General features: G+C 44.1%; 1 protein-coding gene across 1 annotated transcript in view; it reads left to right on the forward strand.

Moving 5' to 3' along the window:
* The window catches only part of nek11 (NIMA-related kinase 11), a 116,816-nt gene that overhangs the window by 46,533 nt on the left and 47,742 nt on the right, over positions 1–22,541 (forward strand). The window contains 6 exon segments of the mRNA XM_038712357.1: positions 1,881–2,030; positions 4,213–4,291; positions 8,450–8,520; positions 12,048–12,167; positions 16,961–17,054; positions 17,298–17,421. Of these exon segments, the coding sequence (XP_038568285.1) occupies positions 1,881–2,030; positions 4,213–4,291; positions 8,450–8,520; positions 12,048–12,167; positions 16,961–17,054; positions 17,298–17,421 (638 nt within the window).

The following is a 22,541-nucleotide window of genomic DNA, read 5'->3' on the forward strand; positions in this document are numbered from 1 at the left end:
CAATAAATACCCCAAGCTTTACCTTGATGTCACCATCTGGGCCCAGTACCTCTGTTTCCTGTGTCTGCACCGTGGCAGAACGTGGACAGGTTGTTTGATTTGTAAAGATTCTGCCGTCATAGTTCCCCAAAACAACTGCTAAACACACTGATACAGACGTTGGAGTGCTGTTTTCAGTTTATCTATGTAAGTTATATCAGCCCCTACTAAAATAAACCATAAATAAATAAAAATGTTCAACCTTCATGTGTCCCACCATGAACTTGGTCTCGAGGAATTCTGCAGCCGACGTGACATCTTCGCAACGCTTGTTGTGTCCACAGCTCAACGTTTCATGAATGAATTATGAAAGCCTCTCAGGATTTTATTCCTGGGTTTTTATTGCTCTTTCTGCATGCCAAAGAAAACTAGAATTGAGGTTTCTCCTATTTGTGGCAGCCATTCATCAAGGTGTTATCCTCACTTAAATGTGATGGAATTGGCTCCACCGTCCTGAATACCGTTCTATTACTTGCTGCAAAACACTAAATTTTACTTACATAATGGAACTAATCTGCACAAAATATGGTTTTTGTTACAAAACCTGCAAGTGTAACATAAATCCATTGATTTACGTCCAAAAAAGTTAGTGCACATGAAGTATTTTCAAGAAAGTCTCAGCGATAGTTTATTGTAGTTTAAATACAGCCAGCGATGCATAATGTCCAGTTTAGTGGACAAATGATTGTTCGTAATTACATAACATACAAATAAAAAACATAAAATCAATACTTGGAAATACTTCGACTCTGAATAGTCAAAATGCTTCGATGGGCGGAGCCTGATTCGACTGTCAATCTCACAGTCGAAGCTTCGCAGTGAAACAAGGATCACGCCATTTTGGCGATATGGGGGTGCTCAACATCTGATTTTACAAAGAACTACCAGTTTTCTCCCAATAAGTTAATATACAGCCTATTACGATATTTTAATGTTTAATGATGTAAATAAACATGTAAAAAGAAAAAAACTTCTAGTAAATGTTTTTAAAGTGCGTGAATAAATTCAAATTGTAACCCTAACCCTGGTTCGTCAGTGCGCATGTGTAGACGTAGCGTGTGTGTGTGCAGTGGCAGAAGAGGAACACTTGCTGAAGAGACGGAGCTCCAGCTTCACTGGTGTTGTGCCGAGTTGTCTGCACCTCGCGGGACTTTCGGATAATTTATCAGCATTGACACTTCATCTAACTGCTGAATAAGCAGGAGACAGAAAATACTGTCAAGTCACGATAACGTAGCTACGACATTACCATAACCTAAATGTTTCCCGTGTCACAGCGAGCAAACTGCAACTTCCTCTCTCTACCGTAGAAAAATTCGCAGGATGATGGAGGCGAAGGGTGAACAGGTTTGTGGTTTTGCCCCCTTCTGTGGTTAATGCTGACGGCGCCTCCTGCAGCCTGGGGGGTCGACCAACGGCCTGTATTTTTTTTGACCAAATCCGAAAATTGTGTGTGACCATGTGACTGTCAGTGGGGGGGTCACGTTACATGAACCTCAAAGCGAGTAGCCTCCTGCGAGACAGGCTGCGTCATGAGGATTATTACATTAATACGAAATATTTTTGATGTTGTTCTTGAGTTACATTCGGGGGGCTAAAGTCAAAACCCGGAAAAATGACCTGGCAACACCAATGGTGGAGACCAAACACAGAGCTAACAGAGAGAGAGAACAGAACATTGATCAGGTGACACCTCTGATTTCAGTTTCAGTTCAGTACAGTTGATTATTGCTTCAAACTAATCATTTGAGTGTTTTAGACGTGTGATTGGTGCACAGAGCATTTCTTCACAGCAGTTTTAAGAACAGAAACTGATGTTCCTGGTATGTGTTGACCTGCAGGGCTCTGGGCTGCCTCCTCTACGAGATGTGCTCCCTGACTCACGCCTTCCAGGGTCCCAACTTCCTGTCTGTGCTGATGAAGATCGTGGAGGGAGAAACCCCGGCGCTGCCCGCCGGATACTCTCAGGACCTGAACTCTGTCATGCAGAGGTGAGGAGGAGACAACACTGGCTTCACTGTGAAGCCGCTGAGGGTTTGTTTTAGTCAGAAAACTCACAAGGAACTGAATTATTAATATGCAAATAAAGAAAGCAAACACTGAGCTCAACACATGCTCCTCAGAGGAAGCTGGGCTGACAGATGGGCTGAATCCAAATGTCTACCCTCTGGATTATTGGCTTCAGTCACACGTTACCCGCAGAGTCACGCCGCCAGCATGGCTAACAACAGATGTCTTTAAAAACAAACACCAGACTGCAGCCTATGAACAGTGAGCCGTTCTCATCTCAGGGCGTCATACAGACGATTTGAGAAAGGATGACAAAGCGTAGTTATTTGACGTAAGAGGTAACTTTCGGCACGTGTATGAGACGCCTCCAGGCGCGTCTATATATGACGCCTGGGGCGGCCGAAAACGCTTGAAGCTACTTAGCGCTTCCGGTTGCTAAGTTGCAAGCTAGCTCTTAACGTTCCAGCGGCCCGCCCACAGGCCGTCAGGTCCTGCTATGTTAACTTCATACTCATGTGATCCACCGTTTGAAAGCTAAAATCCTCGTGATTCGACCAATGCAAACATTTTAAGATACAGTCACCACAGCGGGTGCAATCAGCGCCTCTGTCAGACCAACCAGGACAAGCAAAAGTGACGCGACTCTGAAGCCTCACAGTAACTTAATCCACCGATCGATTATATTCCAACAAAAACGGTCTTGTTACACTGTCAAAGGTCCAGACGATCCAATCCAGTAGCAGTCGTGGCTCGTATGTCATTATAACGCCGATTTGAATGTAAACAACTATGATAGCTTGTATTCACACTTCCTGTAGCCAGTAAAATTCTGCAAATAACGATATCCAGCTTTAAGTAGGAAGTTCATGATCTAGCAGCAAAAAAGCACGTCTGTGTCGAGCTGCGGAGCGATGCGGCAGCAGCTGCCTGCCGCCAAGGGGCGGGGCTGTTTTAGAAAAAAATGCGCTAAGACAGACACTCAGACAAATAATAATTCTTTGAAATTTAAACTTGGACAGGGTAAGGCTTTATGCTGCTACAGTGTTTCCCAGCTGTAGCTGTCTGCAGGCATTTGTAAGCAAACATTTTCATGCAGAAATGAAAAATCTATTAGTTTTAGTGTGTTTAAACTTAGATTAATCAATTCCAGTAGCTCTTACAGTCATTCTGACTTTTTGGGTTAGACACTCCAGAGTGTCTCTTTCAGAGAAGCCCAAAACCAGGTAGATACTCCAAATGGTTCAAGAACTACATTCAATTTACTCTGGATCTGCCTTGAAGAGGCGTTTTGCATGAATTTTACAGGAAGAGGTTAACCGTCACATAAGTTCGTGCCTAAACCTAAGTCAGGAAATAAATGCACTAGCAAACAGCTGCGTCTCATACGGACGCTGGAGGTTACCTTTTGTGTCAAATAACTACGCTTTGTCACGCTACAGTGTATAACCTACATGGGTAGACTGATTGTTGTCACGTCAATATATTTATAATGCTCATTTACAACCGATGTGGACAAAGTGCCAAAAAACAGACCAATCAAATAAAACATAACAATAAATAAACACAAACAAGACGGGTAAGCACAATTGTCCCTGAACTGACTCGAGCGCCAAAGAATAAAAACACGTTTTAAAACCTAAAAGTCTCGGTGGTTGGGGATCACTTAATAATAATGTGAAGTTTATTCCACAGTCTTGGGGCCACAATCGAAAAGAACCCTTTGTTTTCATCCAAGACTGAAAGGCCTGGATTAGGAAATCTGAAATATCCAATGGAGCCAATCGACGTAACGCCTTAAAAATAATTAACAGCACCTTAAAATCCTTTGTATTTGACTGGTAACCAGTGGAGAGAGGCCAATATCGGGAAGATGCATCTGGAGTTCACAGAAAGTGTGAAGTCCGGGAACCTGCATGTCCAATAATGTCAAAACAAGAGTTTGTTGTTTTTGGCGGAGTTCCTCCTGGAGTCTTGTTGTCACTGTGAGGTCGAGGTTGGGCAACCAGCTGGAGACGCTGCACAGAAGCAGTGAGCAAAATGGTTCCAGCATCTAACTCGCCCTTAACCCCAAACCGTGGTTTTTACGTGACATACAGATTAAATAAACAAGATATAACATGTTGCTAACACTGATGTGCTGTGTTTTGTCTCTCTTTGAACCAGGATGCTGCAGAAACCACCAGCATCCAGACCGTCAGCTGCAGAACTCCTCAAGACCAAGTTCATGGAGGGACACATGAAGGTTGAACATTTTTATTTATTTTAATAGGGACTGACACAACTTACATAGATGAAATGAAAACAGCACTCCAGTGTCTGTATCATAGGGTCCCCAGAAGGGCTGTATGGAAATAAAACACTGAAACTGTGAGGGGGAGGGGAAAGTACGCTAGTATGTTAGGGTCTGCCATTGTACAGACTCAGGAAACGGAGAAGGTAAATTAAAGGTTTATTTAAACAAATGGTGACAACAAAACTAAACAAGGGATATCCAGGTGTAGGTATGTATGAGCAGAAGACCTGCTGAAACACAGGAGCTATTAAAGTCCTGGAGTTTCTAATCTCGTCTCATCTCAATCTCGTGACCCTTCTAGTGAGTCTTGTCTCTTCTCTAAGTTTCTCGTCACACCCCTATTAAATATCTAACTATGTCTTCAATGTCCTTCCACTTTGCTGTTTGTTAGGCTCAGTCTGGACTAGGGGTGAGAGAAAAAATCGATTCTTAGATGCATCGTGATGCGGACGTGGATTATGATCGATTATTGTCTAAAAATGGATTATTTAAACGCTAAAAAAATGTTGACAGAACGCAAAAGGCGGAACTCAGCAGTGTTCCCCCTGTGTTCGGCCCACCGCCGCTGCAGAATGAATAACCACCCTGCTTAAATGTCACATAATCATTGATATCAATGTGCAAGTGATGATTTTAACTCGCACACTGTGCGAGCGCGGTGACGCTCGGCAGCTCTCTGCGTATCCTGTTTGTGAGGCCGAGTGAATGAGAGAGAGAGAGCTGCAGAACGTGACGGTGAAAGTTAACGGAGGAAAAATATTAGCAGTAACTTTCAGTCTGGTATTAAATGTGCAGTGGAGGTCGCTGTGTGTCCGTTAATAAAAGTCTGTAGTTTCCCTAATAACTGGAAAAGTGAAGGTTGTTAGCGCGAGCTAACATCTCCCCTGCTCTCAGCGTCGCAGCCCCCACCCTCTGGACCTCATCCCCACAGAGTCTGGACACTTTCACAAATCTAAACCCAGCTCTTTACCAAGGCATTCAGTCCTGAATGACTTTTTGTTGTTCTATAACTATGTGGAAAGCATCCTTGGGTCCCGTGAAAGGCACTAAAAATATTGATTTATTTGTGCAACGTTAGCTAAATTAGTAATGTAGTAATATTAATTATCAGCTGTATGTCAGTACTAACTAATCTACTAGTCAAGGGTTGAAAACATCAGGCACAAGCTGAGACTAAACTGGTGTGCAGCTCTGTCCTGGACACATACTGAACATCCTGATTATGTTTCAGCTGGCTGATGAAGAAATGAGGGACCGTGGGGCTGAGATTAATAAAGTCAACTGGGGATGCAAACTAGTCCTTTTAAGCTAACTAGGAGATGTTTCTTCCGGATTTTAATGCTTAGTAATTATTCAGAGATCCTGTATAGAAAACATGATGCATCAAGATGCATCGATCATCGTTTTATCATCGAATCGCAGCCCTCTGAATCGTAATCGAATCGTGAGGTGCCCAGAGATTCCCACCCCTAGTCTGGACAGACAGATCAGAATTCATGCGACTCTGACTTCACTCCAGAGCGGCTGTTAGACGGAGCCGTGATGAACGCAAAAGCTCCACAAAAAGCCAGAATACACATGTGGCTCTCTTTCTTCCCTACCTCGCTATCATCTGCTCACAAACAACAACAGTGGAACCAGATGTGCACGGAAGCTGCTGAGCAGATAAATCAACGTTGAAATCCCAAAAACTAAAGTAAAAAGCTAATTTAATAAAAGCAGATAACTCTGAGCTCCTCCCGCGGGTAAACGGCGTCGCTGTCAGAGCAGAATCCAGACCGACTACGGGGGTTTATTTGTCCAAAAGCTGCAGCGCTGCTCTGAGGACATCTCAGCGAGTACCGCCGTTTGGTCCAAGAGCTGAGGTTGGACGAAGCCCTGTTCCAGGATAGAAACCGTTGCTACGGTGTGGTATTTGTCCAGCCCCTCCTCTACTGTGATTGGACAGCTGGGTAAAAAGTGAGTGACAAGCGCTAAGTTGCAAATTTTTCAGCTCTCGGTGACGGAAAAAAACTCTCAGCGCCTCGTCACGCTGCTGGCGCTCCCGTTGCCATGAACTGAAAAAATGACGCCTATAATGATCATGTGACCGGGCGTAGATTTGACACGTGGCTGTTAAATTAATACACGATGGCGTTCAAAGAACGTGCTTATTAAACACCTGGTGGCTCTAAAAGCAGGTGACTTATGAGCCAAATTTGTGTTTCATGTGGCTTTTGCAGTGTGTGCGTCTGGAGCGCACACACACACACACACACACACACACACACACACACACACAGCCTATTACCCATTAAGCTGCAGCAGGAAATGACTCATATTTATGCATTTTCTCTCGTTCTCGCACACGTAGTAACAGATAAGGTGAGGACTGTGTGTGTGTCAGCAGGATATTGTTGTCACACAGTTTGTCATAAATCACAGCTGCAGGCCTGATCCTTGTCCCGGTGAATACGCGGGGCACCCAAAGAGCGATAACACATTTCTAAACTCGGTTGCCATGGTTTCTGCTGAAATATGGTTCTGCTGATAGCATGCATTTCTGCACCGTGGCACTATGGGATATCAAAGCAGAGAAGGGTTTCAAGCTGTGGCTCTTCAGCTCAGAGAAAAACCCAGTAGGAGGCAGAGAGATCCTCAGTGAGAGCCCCTCACAGGTTCAATGTGTTACCATATACCACCTTTGTTCATGTGTACATGGGGTGGTGATGGGAGACCTGGGTTCAATTCCCACTGTGACACGTCCACCATGTGTCCCTGAGCAAGACACTTAACCCCTCGTTGCTCCAGAGGCGTGCGACCTCTGACATGTGCAGCAGCTGTAAGTCGCTTCAGCTAAATGAATAAATGTAAATGACTTGTGATGAAAGTCTGCTGGAAAATGGTGACATGTGTAACTCTTTTTGCTAAACCTACAAATGGAAAAACACTTTTTTATGACCGGAGCTGTTGAGTAACGTTAGCAAATAAAGCAGCTCCTCTACGTACACAACAAACTCCTCCCCCTCGTTTCGACCGCTGTCTTTCTGCAGCAACTCGAAGCGGGCGTTGTTTAAGAATTATTGTGAGCCGGGTTCAGGTGTGATGAAGAAGTTTCAGTGACTTAACATAACGTCGGCCAGCAAACAACATGTAAACACATTAAAATGAAAAATCTGAACATCACTTCCTGTCTGGGGAAATACTGTACTATTTCCTGCGCTAACTTTATCTAACGGCTTCAGTTACTTTATGAATTAGGATTTTTACGCGTGTGTTACACCCATAGAGTGCAGGTTGACTCGAGTCATACAATACATTTACTCTGAAAGAATAAATGAAGTACACGGTGGAGAGTTGGCCGGTCCTCAGTGGTTTTACTTACATCTTGTTGGAACTGCCAACTGAACTTCGTTGGAACAAACAAATGACAAAATTAAAAAATAACAGTATAATACAAAAATCACAATATATCAAAATACAGTCACTGTACATTCCCTAAATATCTTCATTTTAAATCAGTTAGATAACAGACTCACAATAAACATAGAATAGACTATTAACAATGAGGGTTCAGGATCTGCCTCTAACGGTCTTCATTCTGTTAGCTAAACGTTTGGATGTAACAAAATAAAACAAAGAAAATGTCAACTACAAAACAAGACAATAAATCCTAAACATACATACGTATCAGTGGAGTCAGGCAAACGTTACATCTGACTCCCTTTGACAGGTGAAACTGGACTCATCGTAACTGGCAAGCTATGCCGACTCGTCCCAATATCCCAAATAACCATTTATAACGGTACACTAAATAGATCTCGATTATTGACAAACGGTATGCTTATGTGACATTTACCCACCTGAAAGAATAAAGGAAGTACACGGTGGCGAGTTGGCCGGTGCTCAGTGAACTGAAGAAGGCAGCGCCGCCCGCAGCTGAGACAGCCACAGTGATCACCACTTTAACTGCAAATACAACTGTGAAAAAAAGTGTAAACATGCAAATAAAGTGCATACCTATAAAATAACACAGCAGTAAGAGACATTTTCCTATAAATGCCCTTTATGTTGCGCCCTTGTTATAAATGGAACGATCCGTCAGTAACCGTACGTCTCTGTTTACAGAACATGAAGGACAGGTTTGTCTTTGTGTCGTCAGATGGAAAGAAAGACGCTGAACTCATCGCCAAGAACATGTAAGACTCTCCTCTCCTTATCATCATACCCCTATTTACATTCTCCTATTTATTTCCCTCTCCTCTACATTCCCTTTCTTCTTCTTCCTCTCCTTTTATCGCTGCACCTCCTCCTGTTGTGTTTTCTCCCCTCTTGTTTTTCACAATGCTCTTTCTTCTTCCTTCTTTTATTCATTATAACTATTCTTTATCCATGTTTATTCATCCTCCTCTTCATCTTCTCTCTGTCCTCTCCTCTTGCTGTTACTCCTCCTCCTCTGTCTCTTCCTCTGATCCACTTTGCATTTCTTCATCTGCTTCCTCTGTTTCGCTCCTCCTCCCCATCACATCTCGGTGGTCTTCCTCTCCCTCATTTTTCCTCTCCTTCCTCCTTTCTCTCCTTGTCTTCCTTATCCTTCATCACCTCTGGCTGTACTCTTAATAATCCTCTCCCTGCTACTTTTGCTCATCTTTGCCCATTATTTCTTCTTCTTCCTCCACCATCTCACACTATAATTTTCCTCTTCTTCTTCCTCCTCTTCGTCATACTTCTTTGTAGGGCTGCACGATTTGGAGAAAGTCATATTGCGACTTGATTTTAATGGGAAAAAATGTCTACTTGCTTGAATATTAAGGAAAATGCACAAAATAATGACTGTTGTAATGTGTTTTTGAACAAAGTTAAGTGATAAACAATATTTATACCAATAACTAGTAAAACAGAAGTAAGGGAGCGTGTTGCTCTACGCTAGAAGGAGCAAATATTGGCATCCTGACTCCACTGCAGAGACACTATCCACAGAGGAGGAACTAGTACACATCAGTGTGTCAGTATAGTATTATAACATTAAAGAAAGAGTAGCCTATAATGTTCAGTTAATAGTACACAGTAAGAATAACAGTAATAGCCTATATTAATTACTATATTCATTAGAAGTTCATATGATTGTATACTATTTTACCACTGGATGAATATTAAATTTAGATACAGCTGTTTCATTTCTGTGGGGTTTTATTTTATTTATTTATTTAAACTTTGTGCAAGAAAAAGGCTCAACATCGGTCTCTAATTTGTTGATGCTAAGGACTAACTTGTCAGTAATCATATTGTTCATCATTTGAAAGTTTGCTGTAGTACCTCAAACCTTTTTTAATGTCCTGCTCCATCCAGGCTGTGATTGGTCGGTTGACGAAAAGTTGAACTTAACACTAGAACCGCCAACGGGTCAAATTTACCCGCGGCTGTTTTTTGGTTGTATGTATCTTTTTTTCAATATAATATTCAAGCCCCCCAGTCTCTGACTTTTCATTTAAAAAATTGGCATTTATACCTATAAGTGCCAGCGGGTCATGTTAGCGTTGTTCATGTCACGCGTTTAGATAAACATTCTATGTTGCTATTGGCAACGCCTTTCCCACTACAGGCATTACAGTTGCTCAGCACAGAGAGTGAAGGAGAGTCTGACGGGGGGGCTGAGCGATGTGTCCTGGGTTGACTCTGCATCTGACGGGTCATTATCTGACAACGATCCACTTGAATGAAGTAAACATGCATAAAAGCCGCTGCTCATAGCTTTTGTGTTGCTACATGATCATCAGAACTAATGCTGCAGTAGCCTAGTTTTTTTGATTTTTGACTCTTTGATCATTAGGCCTATACATTTTTCCGTTGGGTAAAAATCTACTATGAATTTTGGAATTGATGATAATAATTTTCTTTCCCGAATAAATAGCCTACTTTTATTTGGACTTTCAAACTTTTGTAGCTATGTATGCCTGATGAATTCTGAAAAAATAAGCAGAACAATAAAAACTAGCCGACATTATGAGGCTATTATTATTACCGCCTATAAAACACTACAACAGTCAGTCTTTTTTGTAAATTGTATGCTGCATTGAAATTCAATATAACTAGGCTATAACATCTATAACAGCGGCGAGTGGATCACATCAAAAGAGCCGCCGTGTGTGCAACCTGCACGGTGAAGACAATGAATAAAATAGAATAAACATTGTGTAAATGCCTGAAATATGGGGATGGTGTTTATAGGAAATGCACAGCCAATGTGCTAAATGTTTCCCAAAGTGTGTTGGAGCAACATGTAGCAGAAATAATCATAAAATCACAGCATTTTTATAGCGGGTAAATTTTACCTGCTATGGCGGTTATAGGTATACAACAAACCCTGGCGGTTCTAGTGTTAAAGGCACGTCGGTTTAATGAAACGTTGAACAACAAAAGGCACCGTTACAGCATTAAAACGTTAAATGGCAGCGAGCCGAACCCAAACTTTCCTTATCTTCTCCCATTTTTCTGTCTGACCGCTTCAGACCTTCTCTGTTTTATTAAATCGTGCACTTTTTGCGGTTATGTAATCGCACATGACAACATCGCGATTGCAATTAGATTAATCGTGCAGGCCTAGTTCTTTGCCTCAGCCCTCTCAAGAACACACTCTATTACTTCTGAACACACACTCTTCAGTGAGTAGCTGTGTTGAAGTGTTAACCAACTCAAACCACGCAGGTCGGTTTTAACAACACACAGGAAACTACAGTTTCTCTGTTTTGGCAGCGGCCATGTTGGCAGACTTTAGGAGAGGAAGAAGAATATACAGAGGTGGAGGAAGGACTCAGATCTAGTAAGAAGTCAAAGCACCAATACCAGAATGTAAAAATACTCTATTACAAGTAAAATCCTTGCATTCGTAATTTTACTTAAGTAAAAGTATATAAATATATTTAGCAAAATGTAGCCTCCTTAAATATCAGTTGTAAAAGTACTCGTTCAGCAGTAGAGTTACTGATTATACATCATTAGAATCTTAGTACTGATAATTTCACTATTGTAGCTGCTCGAGGTGGAGCTAGTTTTACTACTTTATACACAGTCAGCTAGTTCAGTCCAGTGGTTCTCAACATAGGGGTCCTGAGATGATTCATGGGAGAGGAAAGAAACGAAGGAACAAAGCTCGGATTCATGAATTAGCATTACTGGTTTAGAGTTTTTTTTTCTAATCTGTGCGTTTTATTTGTTAAATATTTGATCTTTTCCCTCTTTGGGCCTCAAACTATTTTAATGAAATCTTCTGAGATGAAGGAGAGTAGAAGTATAAAATTGTACTTTAGTACAGTACTTGGCTGAATCAGAGACATTTTAGAGGAGACACGCTACTCAGTCACATTCTCAATACAACTCTATGGGGAAAGCCCATAACTGTAAAGATGGCGGTTATCCTGCCCCTACCGCTAGAAAGCCAATCGTCTGCTTTTAACAGCGATTTTTATCAGATTTTCCTGCTGATTCTGTTCATGCAGTTTTTGTGTCTCGGTGACCAGAGAAAGTGCAGCTCTGGCTCTCTGCCCATTCATTCAGATAGCAGTCTGGTCTTGTTAGTCCGAAATAGCGGCCTGGAGGCGTTGCCAAGATGGTCGGCCGAGTGGCAGGACTTGCCCAAAAGGACTTTGGCTAAATACACTTAGTTGCTGCAATTTGATTGGACCGTTCCAGATGACTGACAGGTGTGTATGTGTGTGGTTGTCTGCAGGCAGACGAAGGTTCACCTGCAGACGCTGAGAGAGAAGTCGGAGGTGGAGAAGATGACGCCCAGAGAGAGAATGAGGCTCCGCAAACTGCAGGCTGCTGACGAGAAGGCCGGGAGACTCAGGTAACACACACACATTAATAGACTCTGTTCTGACCTGGTTTCTATCGGTTCCTCTCCACTGGGACCAAACAGGAACTGGGAAACGACTGAAGCCAATGCTGAAGCGCCTTAAACCTGCGTCCTCTCTAGCGGCCAGCAGGGGGCGCCTTAAACCTGCGTCCTCTCTAGCGGCCAGCAGGGGGCGACTTAAACCTGCGTCCTCTCTAGCGGCCAGCAGGGGGCGACTTAAACCTGCGTCCTCTCTAGAAGCCAGCAGGGGGCGACTTAAACCTGCGTCCTCTCTAGAAGCCAGCAGGGGGCGCCTTAAACCTGCGTCCTCTCTAGCGGCCAGCAGGGGGCGACTTAAACCTGCATCCTCTCTAGAAGCCAGCAGGGGGCGACTTAAACCTGCGTCCTCTCTAGAAGCCAGCAGGGGGCGACTTAAACCTGCGTCCTCTCTAGAAGCCAGCAGGGGGCGACTTAAACCTGCGTCCTCTCTAGAAGCCAGCAGGGGCGACTTAAACCTGCGTCCTCTCTAGAAGCCAGCAGGGGGCGACTTAAACCTGCGTCCTCTCTAGCGGCCAGCAGGGGGCGACTTAAACCTGCGTCCTCTCTAGAAGCCAGCAGGGGGCGACTTAAACCTGCGTCCTCTCTAGCGGCCAGCAGGGGGCGACTTAAACCTGCGTCCTCTCCAGCATTTACATCAGTTTTTCAAATCAGTTTTTTGAAGCAGCAATGATCTCGTTCCACATTTTATTGTGTGTCATGTAATGTGGGGAACTGGTCTTGGTTTCAACTTGGTCTCAACCCCTAATAGTCTTGGTCTTGTCTCAGACTCGATAAACTCTGGTCTTGGTCTCGGTTTGGGCGGTCTTGACTACAACACTAGCGTCTAGTGCATAGTTGCAAAAAAATGACATGGCGGCTGCCAAAAAGCCAAACGCGATGCTTCAAAACGTTAGTCCAAAAACCAACGGGTGACGCCACATTTTTTATACCGTCTATGTCTGGGACTGGCGTGTAGCCTCTCTGCAGACTCCGCCTATCCTTTAATATATATTAAGTTATAATTTCATCTGACTTTACAGTTGTGTGTTGTTTAAATGAGAGATAGACCGCTATGTTCCAACCAGCTGTAGTTTTCAAGACAAGTTAGCAGAACTCTTCTTCTGTCCCTCTGAGCCGTTGTGTTAATTGAGATTCATTTTGTGAGTGCCTCTTAGAAGTTTATCGTTCCTCATTGGGTGATTTAGTCTGAATCAGCAATGACTCGTCAGAACAAGACCGACACGCCGCCAACACAGAGCTGATTCAGTCAGACGGCAATCTCATCAGAGGACGAGCCGACAGCAGTCTGTTACATCTGATACACGACCTGAACATGTGTTCATTCAGACAGGTGGGCAGACAGATTTTACACCAGTTAAACACAGACTGGGAATAAATTAACTTGGCTCCATCACTTGCAGAATCTTCTCTCATTTCTGCTCTTCCCAACAGGAAGGAACAGATGTGAGGATGAAGGGATTTTACTCGTCCTCGCTCACTGCAGCATCATATTGAGCCTCATGACACACAGCGGCTCATGATGTGCAGAAACAATTACCAGTCGTGATGTTTGATGACTGCTGCTAATTGATAAACCAGGACAGACATGAGGGAGCAACAAAAACAGCTTTGATGAAAATACGTTTCTTGTGATAGCCCTTTTTTTACATATCAACATATGATCTGGATCTGGACATCTGAATAAAGAAAAACACACATTCAGATGTTAACGCTGATTGGATCAACCATTCCTTCCTGCTGACTCAAGCAAGCCCAGCTAAAGCTACATGCAGAAACATTGTTAAGGCCAATTTATACCTCTGAAACTAAACAGGAGTGAACCCAGAAGCACGACTGAGAGACAGAAGTGACTTATAAGGCAAGTTCAGTTTATAGAAGTAGTCAGGGGAAGGGAAACAAATCTACACTCTACCCTACGCCCTACCCTACGCTGTACCTTACGCCCCCTACCCTACGCCCTACCTTACGCCCCCTACCCTACGCTGTACCCTACGCCCTACCCTACGCCCTACCCTACGCTGTACCTTACGCCCCCTACCCTACGCCCCCTACCCTACGCCCTACCCTACGCTCTACCTTACGCCCCCTACCCTACGCCCTACCCTACGCTCTACCTTATGCCCTACCTTACACTCTACCCTACGCCCTACCCTACGTCCTACCCTATGCTCTACCCTACGCCCTACCATACGCCCTACCTTACACTCTATCCTACACTCTACCCTACGCCCTACCCTACGCCCTACCTTACACTCTATCCTACGCTCTACCCTACACCCTACTCTATGCCCTACCCTATGCTCTACCCTACGCCCTACCCTACGCCCTACCTTACACTCTATCCTACACCCTACCCTACGCCCCCTACCCTACGCCCTACCTTACACTCTATCCTACACCCTACCCTATGCCCTACCCTACGCCTCCTACCCTACGCCCTACTCTACGCTCTACCTTACACTCTACCCTACGCCCCCTACCCTACGCCCTACCTTACACTCTATCCTACGCTCTACCCTACACCCTATCCTACGCCCTACCTCATGCTCTACCCTACGCCCTACCCTACGCCCCCTACCCTACGCCCTACCTTACACTCTACCTTACACTCTATCCTACGCTCTACCCTACACCCTACCCTACGCCCTACCTTAAGCTCTACCCTACGCCCCCTACCCTACGCCCTACACTACGTCCTACCCTGCGCACTACCCTACGCCCTACCCTATGCCCACCACCCTACGCCCTACCCTACACTGTACCTTACGCCCCCTACCCTACGCCCCCTACCCTACGCCCTACCCTACGCTCTACCTTACGCCCCCTACCCTACGCCCTACCCTACGCTCTACCTTATGCCCTACCTTACACTCTACCCTACGCCCTACCCTACGCCCTACCCTATGCTCTACTCTACGCCCTACCCTACGCCCTACCTTACACTCTATCCTACGCTCTACCCTACACCCTACCCTATGCCCTACCCTATGCTCTACCCTACGCCCTACCCTACGCCCTACCTTACACTCTATCCTACACCCTACCCTACGCCCCCTACCCTACGCCCTACCTTACACTCTATCCTACACCCTACCCTATGCCCTACCCTACGCCTCCTACCCTACGCCCTACTCTACGCTCTACCTTACACTCTACCCTACGCCCCCTACCCTACGCCCTACCTTACACTCTACCCTACGCCCCCTACCCTACGCCCTACCTTACACTCTATCCTACGCTCTACCCTACACCCTATCCTACGCCCTACCTCATGCTCTACCCTACGCCCTACCCTACGCCCCCTACCCTACGCCCTACCTTACACTCTACCTTACACTCTATCCTACGCTCTACCCTACACCCTACCCTACGCCCTACCTTAAGCTCTACCCTACGCCCCCTACCCTACGCCCTACACTACGTCCTACCCTGCGCACTACCCTACGCCCTACCCTATGCCCACCACCCTACGCCCTACCCTACACCCTACCCTACGCCCCCTACCCTACGCCCTACCTTACACTCTACCCTACGCCCTACCTTACACTCTATCCTAAGCTCTACCCTACACCCTACCCTACGCCCACTACCCTACACCCTACCCTAAGCTCTACCCTACGCCCCCTACCCTACGCCCTACATTACATCCTACGCCCTACCCTACGCCCTCCACTCTACGCCCTCCACCCTACGCCCTACCCTACCCTGCGCACTACCCTACACCTACCCTACGCCCTACCCTACGCTCTACCCTTGGTCCTACCCTACGCACTAACCTACGCACTACCCTATGCCTTACCTCCCCAAAAATGTAATTACACGTTGCGGCAAAAACACATCACATTTCCTCTCATGCATTTCCGGCTTGTCCTCCTTCTTTTGCCTCAACCGGTTCAAGGGTCGTACAGACCATCTCCTCTGATGCCTTCTCTCCTTTCTGCATTTTAGTCATTTCACTAAAAGTAACTGCTGTTCAACATCGATCTGCTCCAACTCCAACAGGATCCGCTCACTTTCACTTGCGCAGTGTTTGTAGCAGCCTACACCAACAAAGAAGAAGAAGAAACTCAACACATTGGAACACAGATACCGCACCGCCAACTAGCGTTTTGGTGTTGTAACTGCAGACCGACGCAGACACTAACGCACAAGGATAAATGCTGTAGCCTACGCCGTTGGCTACGACAGATTCAATGCAGAAGACTTTCCTTTCTTTCTTGACGAGTCAACCAGCCCAGCTAACTAATTTTCATATTGAGACAGTGGAGATAATGAGAAGACATTTAAACAGCAGGTGTAAACGCAAAGACCCGTGATGCTGCTGTCATTATCCAGATACACATCACATGTTAATCCCACAACATGCAACGAGTACAATCATAATAGTGCACAAAAATCTCACAACATCACTTTTAAACATTCAGCATTTGGTATTTCGTATTATCTACCTTTAATTCCCAGGAATATAATTTATGAACATCATTCTGTGTTGAAGAAGACTTGAAACTAGCGACTGAGACCAGAAACTCATCAGGAAAGAGTTTACTGAGGGAATAAATCAGCTGACAAGTAGAAACATTTTCTCACAGACTTCTATACAATCACACTTCTTTCTGCAGCCGCTGGAGGCGCCCCCTGCTGGAGAGAACGCAGGTTTAAGGCTCTTAGGTTTTGGCTTAGTTTGGACTTACTTCAAGGTCCTGAGGATTCTTCCCCTCTCATTCATTTGGTTTCTGTCCCGACAGGAAACTGGCGGAGGAGAAATACGAGGAGATCCACACCCGCAGGAGGGAACTGAGGAGCCGCCATTTTGAGAAAGTCAGCCTGGATGTTCTGAATGTAAGAAAAGACGTACTCACTGAATTTAACTACAGTTATATTGCATTTACTCCCCAGACTGCTTCTCTTTATGGAATTAAGTTTAATTAATCCCCTTGCAGGTTAATTAGCTACCCGCCTCCTCAACAGCTGACAGCTCCTCTGAATATTTCCATTTTAAAGTCTCTGTGAGTCAGTTGGTGTTTGAAGTGAGACCATCTCCACTTAAAAGAAGTCAATCAGCACTTTTCTTCCAAACAATAGGAGAGCAGAGAGGACTGCGCCTGTCACAGCCTGCCAATCAGTATCCAGGATGACGGGTCACCAGGCGGGTCGCAGCCAATCCAGGAGCAGGATGACAGCGAGGCGTCAGAGTCTGAGCTGCACGGTGAGAAAACAACTTCTTCATCACATTAGAGTTTAGCATATAATTTATCAAGTCACAGAGCATCTTACACACCAGTACTGCAACAAACTGGGACAAACTGATTATGTTTATACAAAGAAAGGAATGACTTCATGTTTTAGTTTTGCTGAATTTACAAGAAGGGACACATAATTAAGAATTCATCACAGACACAGGATTTGCTCTGGAACAGAGATCCGATCTCAATGCGGAGAACAAGAACTCATTAAATATACCAACGGAAAGGTCGGATCGTTTGTAGTCTGGGCACCATGTTTTAAAACCAGGTGTAAATGGAGTGTTTTTCTATGAAGAAGATCTTCCACTGAGGTTCAGGTAGGTGTGGGAGATAAGTTTGATATAATATATAAAAGTAAAAAACATGAAAAGATACAAAATAAAACCATTTAGAAGTTTTCCCTCCCCAGTCTTTAAAAAGTTATGTAGCTAGCCTCCGTAACAAACAGCCCGTACAACTTTAAGGTAGTTTTACTTTACTTGAGTCTCATTTTATGCAGCTTTATACTCTTTATACTTTCACTCCACAGCATTTATCTGGCAGCTTCAGATTCAAATTGTTAATACAAAGAACAATCAGCTAATAAATGACCAAGTATTATTAAAGTATACACTACCCGGCAATATATTGGTGATTAAAATGACCTCCATCTTCACCAGCTACAACCAGAAGCAATTTTAGACAATTTTTAGGGGAGCTGAAAGCCCCTCTAAGTTTCATCTAAGCAACCCTAAAAATAATACAATAATTTATTATTATATTCTGAAAATATTTTTTTGTCCTCTAATGTAAGATTTTGGAGAAGTAAGAGAAGGGACAACCACTTAGCCTACTAATGGTGTATAAGGATCCGTGACCGCGCTGGCTGACCGGTCAGCCGCTGCAGGACGCTGTTTGTGTCGCCGCCAGTCTGGGCCAAACCAATACTTTTGATATTGAGGGGAGATACGAGCGGCCCCTCCCAACTTGGACTGATCCCCGTTGTTGCTGAATTCTGATTGAGAACGGCGCTGATCAAAGGAGTTTACTTTCCATCTTGGGCGAGTTCAATCCAAAACCTTTTGCACCGCAGGGTGGTGTGACATGCGCAACAGAGAAGAAGGCGAAGAAAACGTCCATTTCCCTCGTTCTCCATTCTTCCTTTAACTTTGCTAGCTGACTTGAATAACATCAGGTCCAGGGCACATTCACTCCAAGGATGGTGCAGTCAGTAACTCAGTACTGCAGTGTTACTTGGATTAGTAACTGTAATACTGTGTAATACTATAATTACACTACTAGTTCCTGGGAAAAGTAATATTATTACAGTTCCTGAAAAACCGCTTGCACCAATAAATGTTAACTAACAAATGACAAATCTTTGAGAAAGGTTGATTTGCACAATAAGAAAACCTGCAATGCAATATAACTTCCCCTCATATAAAAACAGACATTTCCACCATAAATTAGAGCAGAAAATGTCTCCAGAATGCAGGAAATTACCAGTTAAATGCTCAACATCTTCAGGGGGAGGACCCCCAGACCCCCTTCTTGTCTAGTTCTTGTCTTCTTGTCACGTCTCTAGACCCAAATGTATCATCACGCGTCTAATCTGAGCCCTGATGTCACCACCACTTTTCAACACAAAGACTGACCTGCTCCGCTCTGCACCAGCTCCTCTCTAGTAGGCCCAACTATACTCTCCACCAATTAGTGACCACTTCTGCAAGGCATTTTATGCATGCTACATTCTCATTGGGGGCTGAGCACCCCTAAAGGTCTGATTCTAGAATCACCCCTGGCTGCAACATTAAAGTGATTAAAACATTAACGAATCAATACTTTTAATCCTATAATATAATAGATATTATTCTGAATTGGGCTGTTCTGCATAATGAGTACATTTTCTTCTGTTACTTTTTGATGCTAATGCTGTTGTACCTTTACTTAAATAACATTTGCAGGACTTTTACCTGTAACAGAGTATTTCTCCACTGTGGTGTTGTACATGTAATCAAATGAAAATAAAAAATGAAGTGGAAACACCAGAAATGTTTAAAAATGGTCAAAGTATCTCTGAGGCAGAAATTTTGGCGAATAAAAAAAGAGAGGATGTGATAGAAGTAATACACCCAAGTAACACTTCCTCTCCTCATCTGTTCTGATCTACGCTCAGAAATGTCGCTGACTCCTGACCATCACGTTGAGACTTGCTGACTATCTAAATTCAGTACACCGTGTCTCATTAAATACAGTCCAACATCCTTGTAATCAGGACGTCCTCCCGTCCTAACGACTGATCCCGAAGCTCAGATCAGTCCCTAAATTACAGTTCATGTATCTCATCAATCTAATTTAATAAGTTTGCAGGTACGATCTGTCTTTGTAATAATATCACCTGCCTCTGTCACTGAACTCCCAGCAGCCAGAAAACCTAAACTAATGAGATTTACAGCTGGTCTGAAGCAGGAAAGCTCTCCGGAGATTTCTGTGTTTGAGCAACTTAATCATGTGTTTATCTAGAAAATCCTCCAGGAGCTGCCGGCTGTTAGAAAGGCCATGAGTCATAAATCTCATTAAAATCAGTGTCAGTCCTGACAGGTGGTTCTCGGATGACAGACAGAACTCCTGATATTTTCTTTGTAATCGTCCTGGAAATAAGTTGGGTGTAAGAAGTTAGTCAGCTTAGTGTTTCTGTTATTTTGTTCACATTTATATCACATCATCGTCTAAAAGAAGTGTGCGTAGCCGCCGTGACGTCACCTTTTGGTTTGTGGATTAGGGTGGAGCTAGCTAGCTTGGTTAGCAAGGTGCATCTGTAATTCACGTTAGCTTAAAACAAAACGCACTCACTGAAAAATGAGCAGCCGACTCCTGATAAGCTTTTTCAGCGCCGCTGGTTAAATGTACACAGAGCAGCGGATACGAGTCGCCTCTATCCTGATTGACAGGTAGAGACTTGACAATCAGCTTGTAGCCCCCGCAGGTTTAAGGCGCCCCCTGTTGGCCGCTAGAGAGGACGCAGGTTTAAGGCGCCCCCTGCTGGCCGCTGGAGAGGACGCAGGTTTAAGTCGCCCCCTGCTGGCCGCTGGAGAGGACGCAGGTTTAAGTCGCTCCCTGCTGGCTGCTGGAGAGGACGCAGGTTTAAGCCGCCCCCTGCTGGCCGCTAGAGAGGACGCAGGTTTAAGTCGCCCCCTGCTGGCTGCTAGAGAGGACGCAGGTTTAAGTCGCCCCCTGCTGGCTGCTAGAGAGGACGCAGGTTTAAGTCGCTCCCTGCTGGCCGCTAGAGAGGACGCAGGTTTAAGTCGCCCCCTGCTGGCCGCTAGAGAGGACGCAGGTTTAAGGCGCCCCCTGCTGGCCGCTAGAGAGGACGCAGGTTTAAGTCGCCCCCTGCTGGCCGCTAGAGAGGACGCAGGTTTGAGGCGCCCCCTGCTGGCCGCTAGAGAGGACGCAGGTTTAAGTCGCCCCCTGCTGGCTGCTAGAGAGGACGCAGGTTTAAGTTGCCCCCTGCTGGCTGCTAAAGAGGACGCAGGTTTAAGGCACCCCCTTCTGGCGGTAGAGTGGTAGAGTCAGATGGGGGTTGAACATTACGCTCCAGCCAAACCACGTTCACTCCGCCTTAATATATCTGATCTTGTTTTTGTCTCTTGTCTGGTGTAGTTACATGTTGATTATTGTAATCTTGTATTGAGCACCGTGGGCCTTCAGAAACAGCAATTCATTCATCTGTGTACTTGATACGTGGATGAATGACAACAAACAAACTTTACAGCAGCCATAAAACGTCCTGCTCAGCTTCCAGACAGCAGTCTGAAGAGGAGATGTTAGCTAATGCTAACCGCCTTCACTTTTCCAGTAGTTAGAAAACGACAGACTTTAATTAACGGACACGCTGTGACCTAATCTGTACATTTACTGCCTGACTGAAGCTTAGCGCTCATCTTTTGCTCTGCTCCGCTGCTTTCACCGTCACCTACAGCCGCCTGTCAACTAACTTTGATGTTTGAGGAGCGGACGCTTGCTGAGCGCCACCGTGCAGCACAGTGTGCTGGTTAAAATCATTAACGTTAGTTGCGCATTGATTTTTTATTTTTTTTTTAAACTCTTTATTGAACATGTTAAAAGACAACAACAAAAACTGAATAAAAATAAACAATCAACAAAAAAAGATCATCTGCATATGGTCCAAATAACAGTCATGTTCAAAGGGGGTAGGAAGAAGTTAGAATAACTTTTCTTGTCCTATCCCCACTTCACTGATATGTTTTAACTACTTAAACTATGTAACTTACTTAACTAAATAAAGAAAAAAATCAAAACAGAAAATCACTGTTCCAGCTCATATCCATCAAGGATTCTTTTTTTAAATATAAATTTCAATTGCAATAAGTTTTTACATAATTTTAAATCATTATTGCTGTTGTTCCACAGGATAACACGCTGGGTTATACGGTGGATCTTAGTATTTGTTCGAATTAGCGGTCTACTAAACTTTGATATTGTACGTGTTTTCTCGTAATTGAAAAAGCTCTTGGATATTTCTACGCAATTGGTTTTTGTGTGCTCTAAAAACTATTTGAATAGTTTTGTAGTCAATCAGATCTTTGAACTTTAATATTTTGAGTTTAATAAACAATGGGTTTGTTGGTTCTCTATATGCAGTTTTATGTATGATTCGAATGGCTTGATTTTTGTAAGATGAAGACTGGGTATGTATTTGTTTTATAAGTGTTCCCCTATACTTCCACACAATAAGTCATGGGACTGTATGGGAGCAGTACAGCATATTTAGAGAAGCCTGATTCAACAGGTCCTTGGCTTTATTTAACACTGCCAATGACTTGGATATTTTGGTTTTAATATACTTTATGTGAGGTTTCCAGCTTAATTTGTTATCAATAACTACCCTGAGGAATTTTATTTCAGATACTCGCTCTAGTTTAATACCATTTATCATTAGTTTCTTATCTGTGTCAGTTGATCGGTTTCCAAATATTATAATTTTTTTTTTACTCAAATTCAGTGTTAATTTATTTTCATCAAACCAAATCTTCATCCTACGCACTTCTTTTTCCATGGTATCCAGTAGCTTCTCCAAATTTTC

Source organism: Micropterus salmoides, unplaced genomic scaffold (assembly GCF_014851395.1).
Source record: "Micropterus salmoides isolate LMB-PRFRI ecotype aquatic unplaced genomic scaffold, ASM1485139v1 Ms_hic_scaffold_11, whole genome shotgun sequence".
In the NCBI taxonomy this organism is placed as follows: Eukaryota; Metazoa; Chordata; class Actinopteri; order Centrarchiformes; family Centrarchidae; genus Micropterus; species Micropterus salmoides.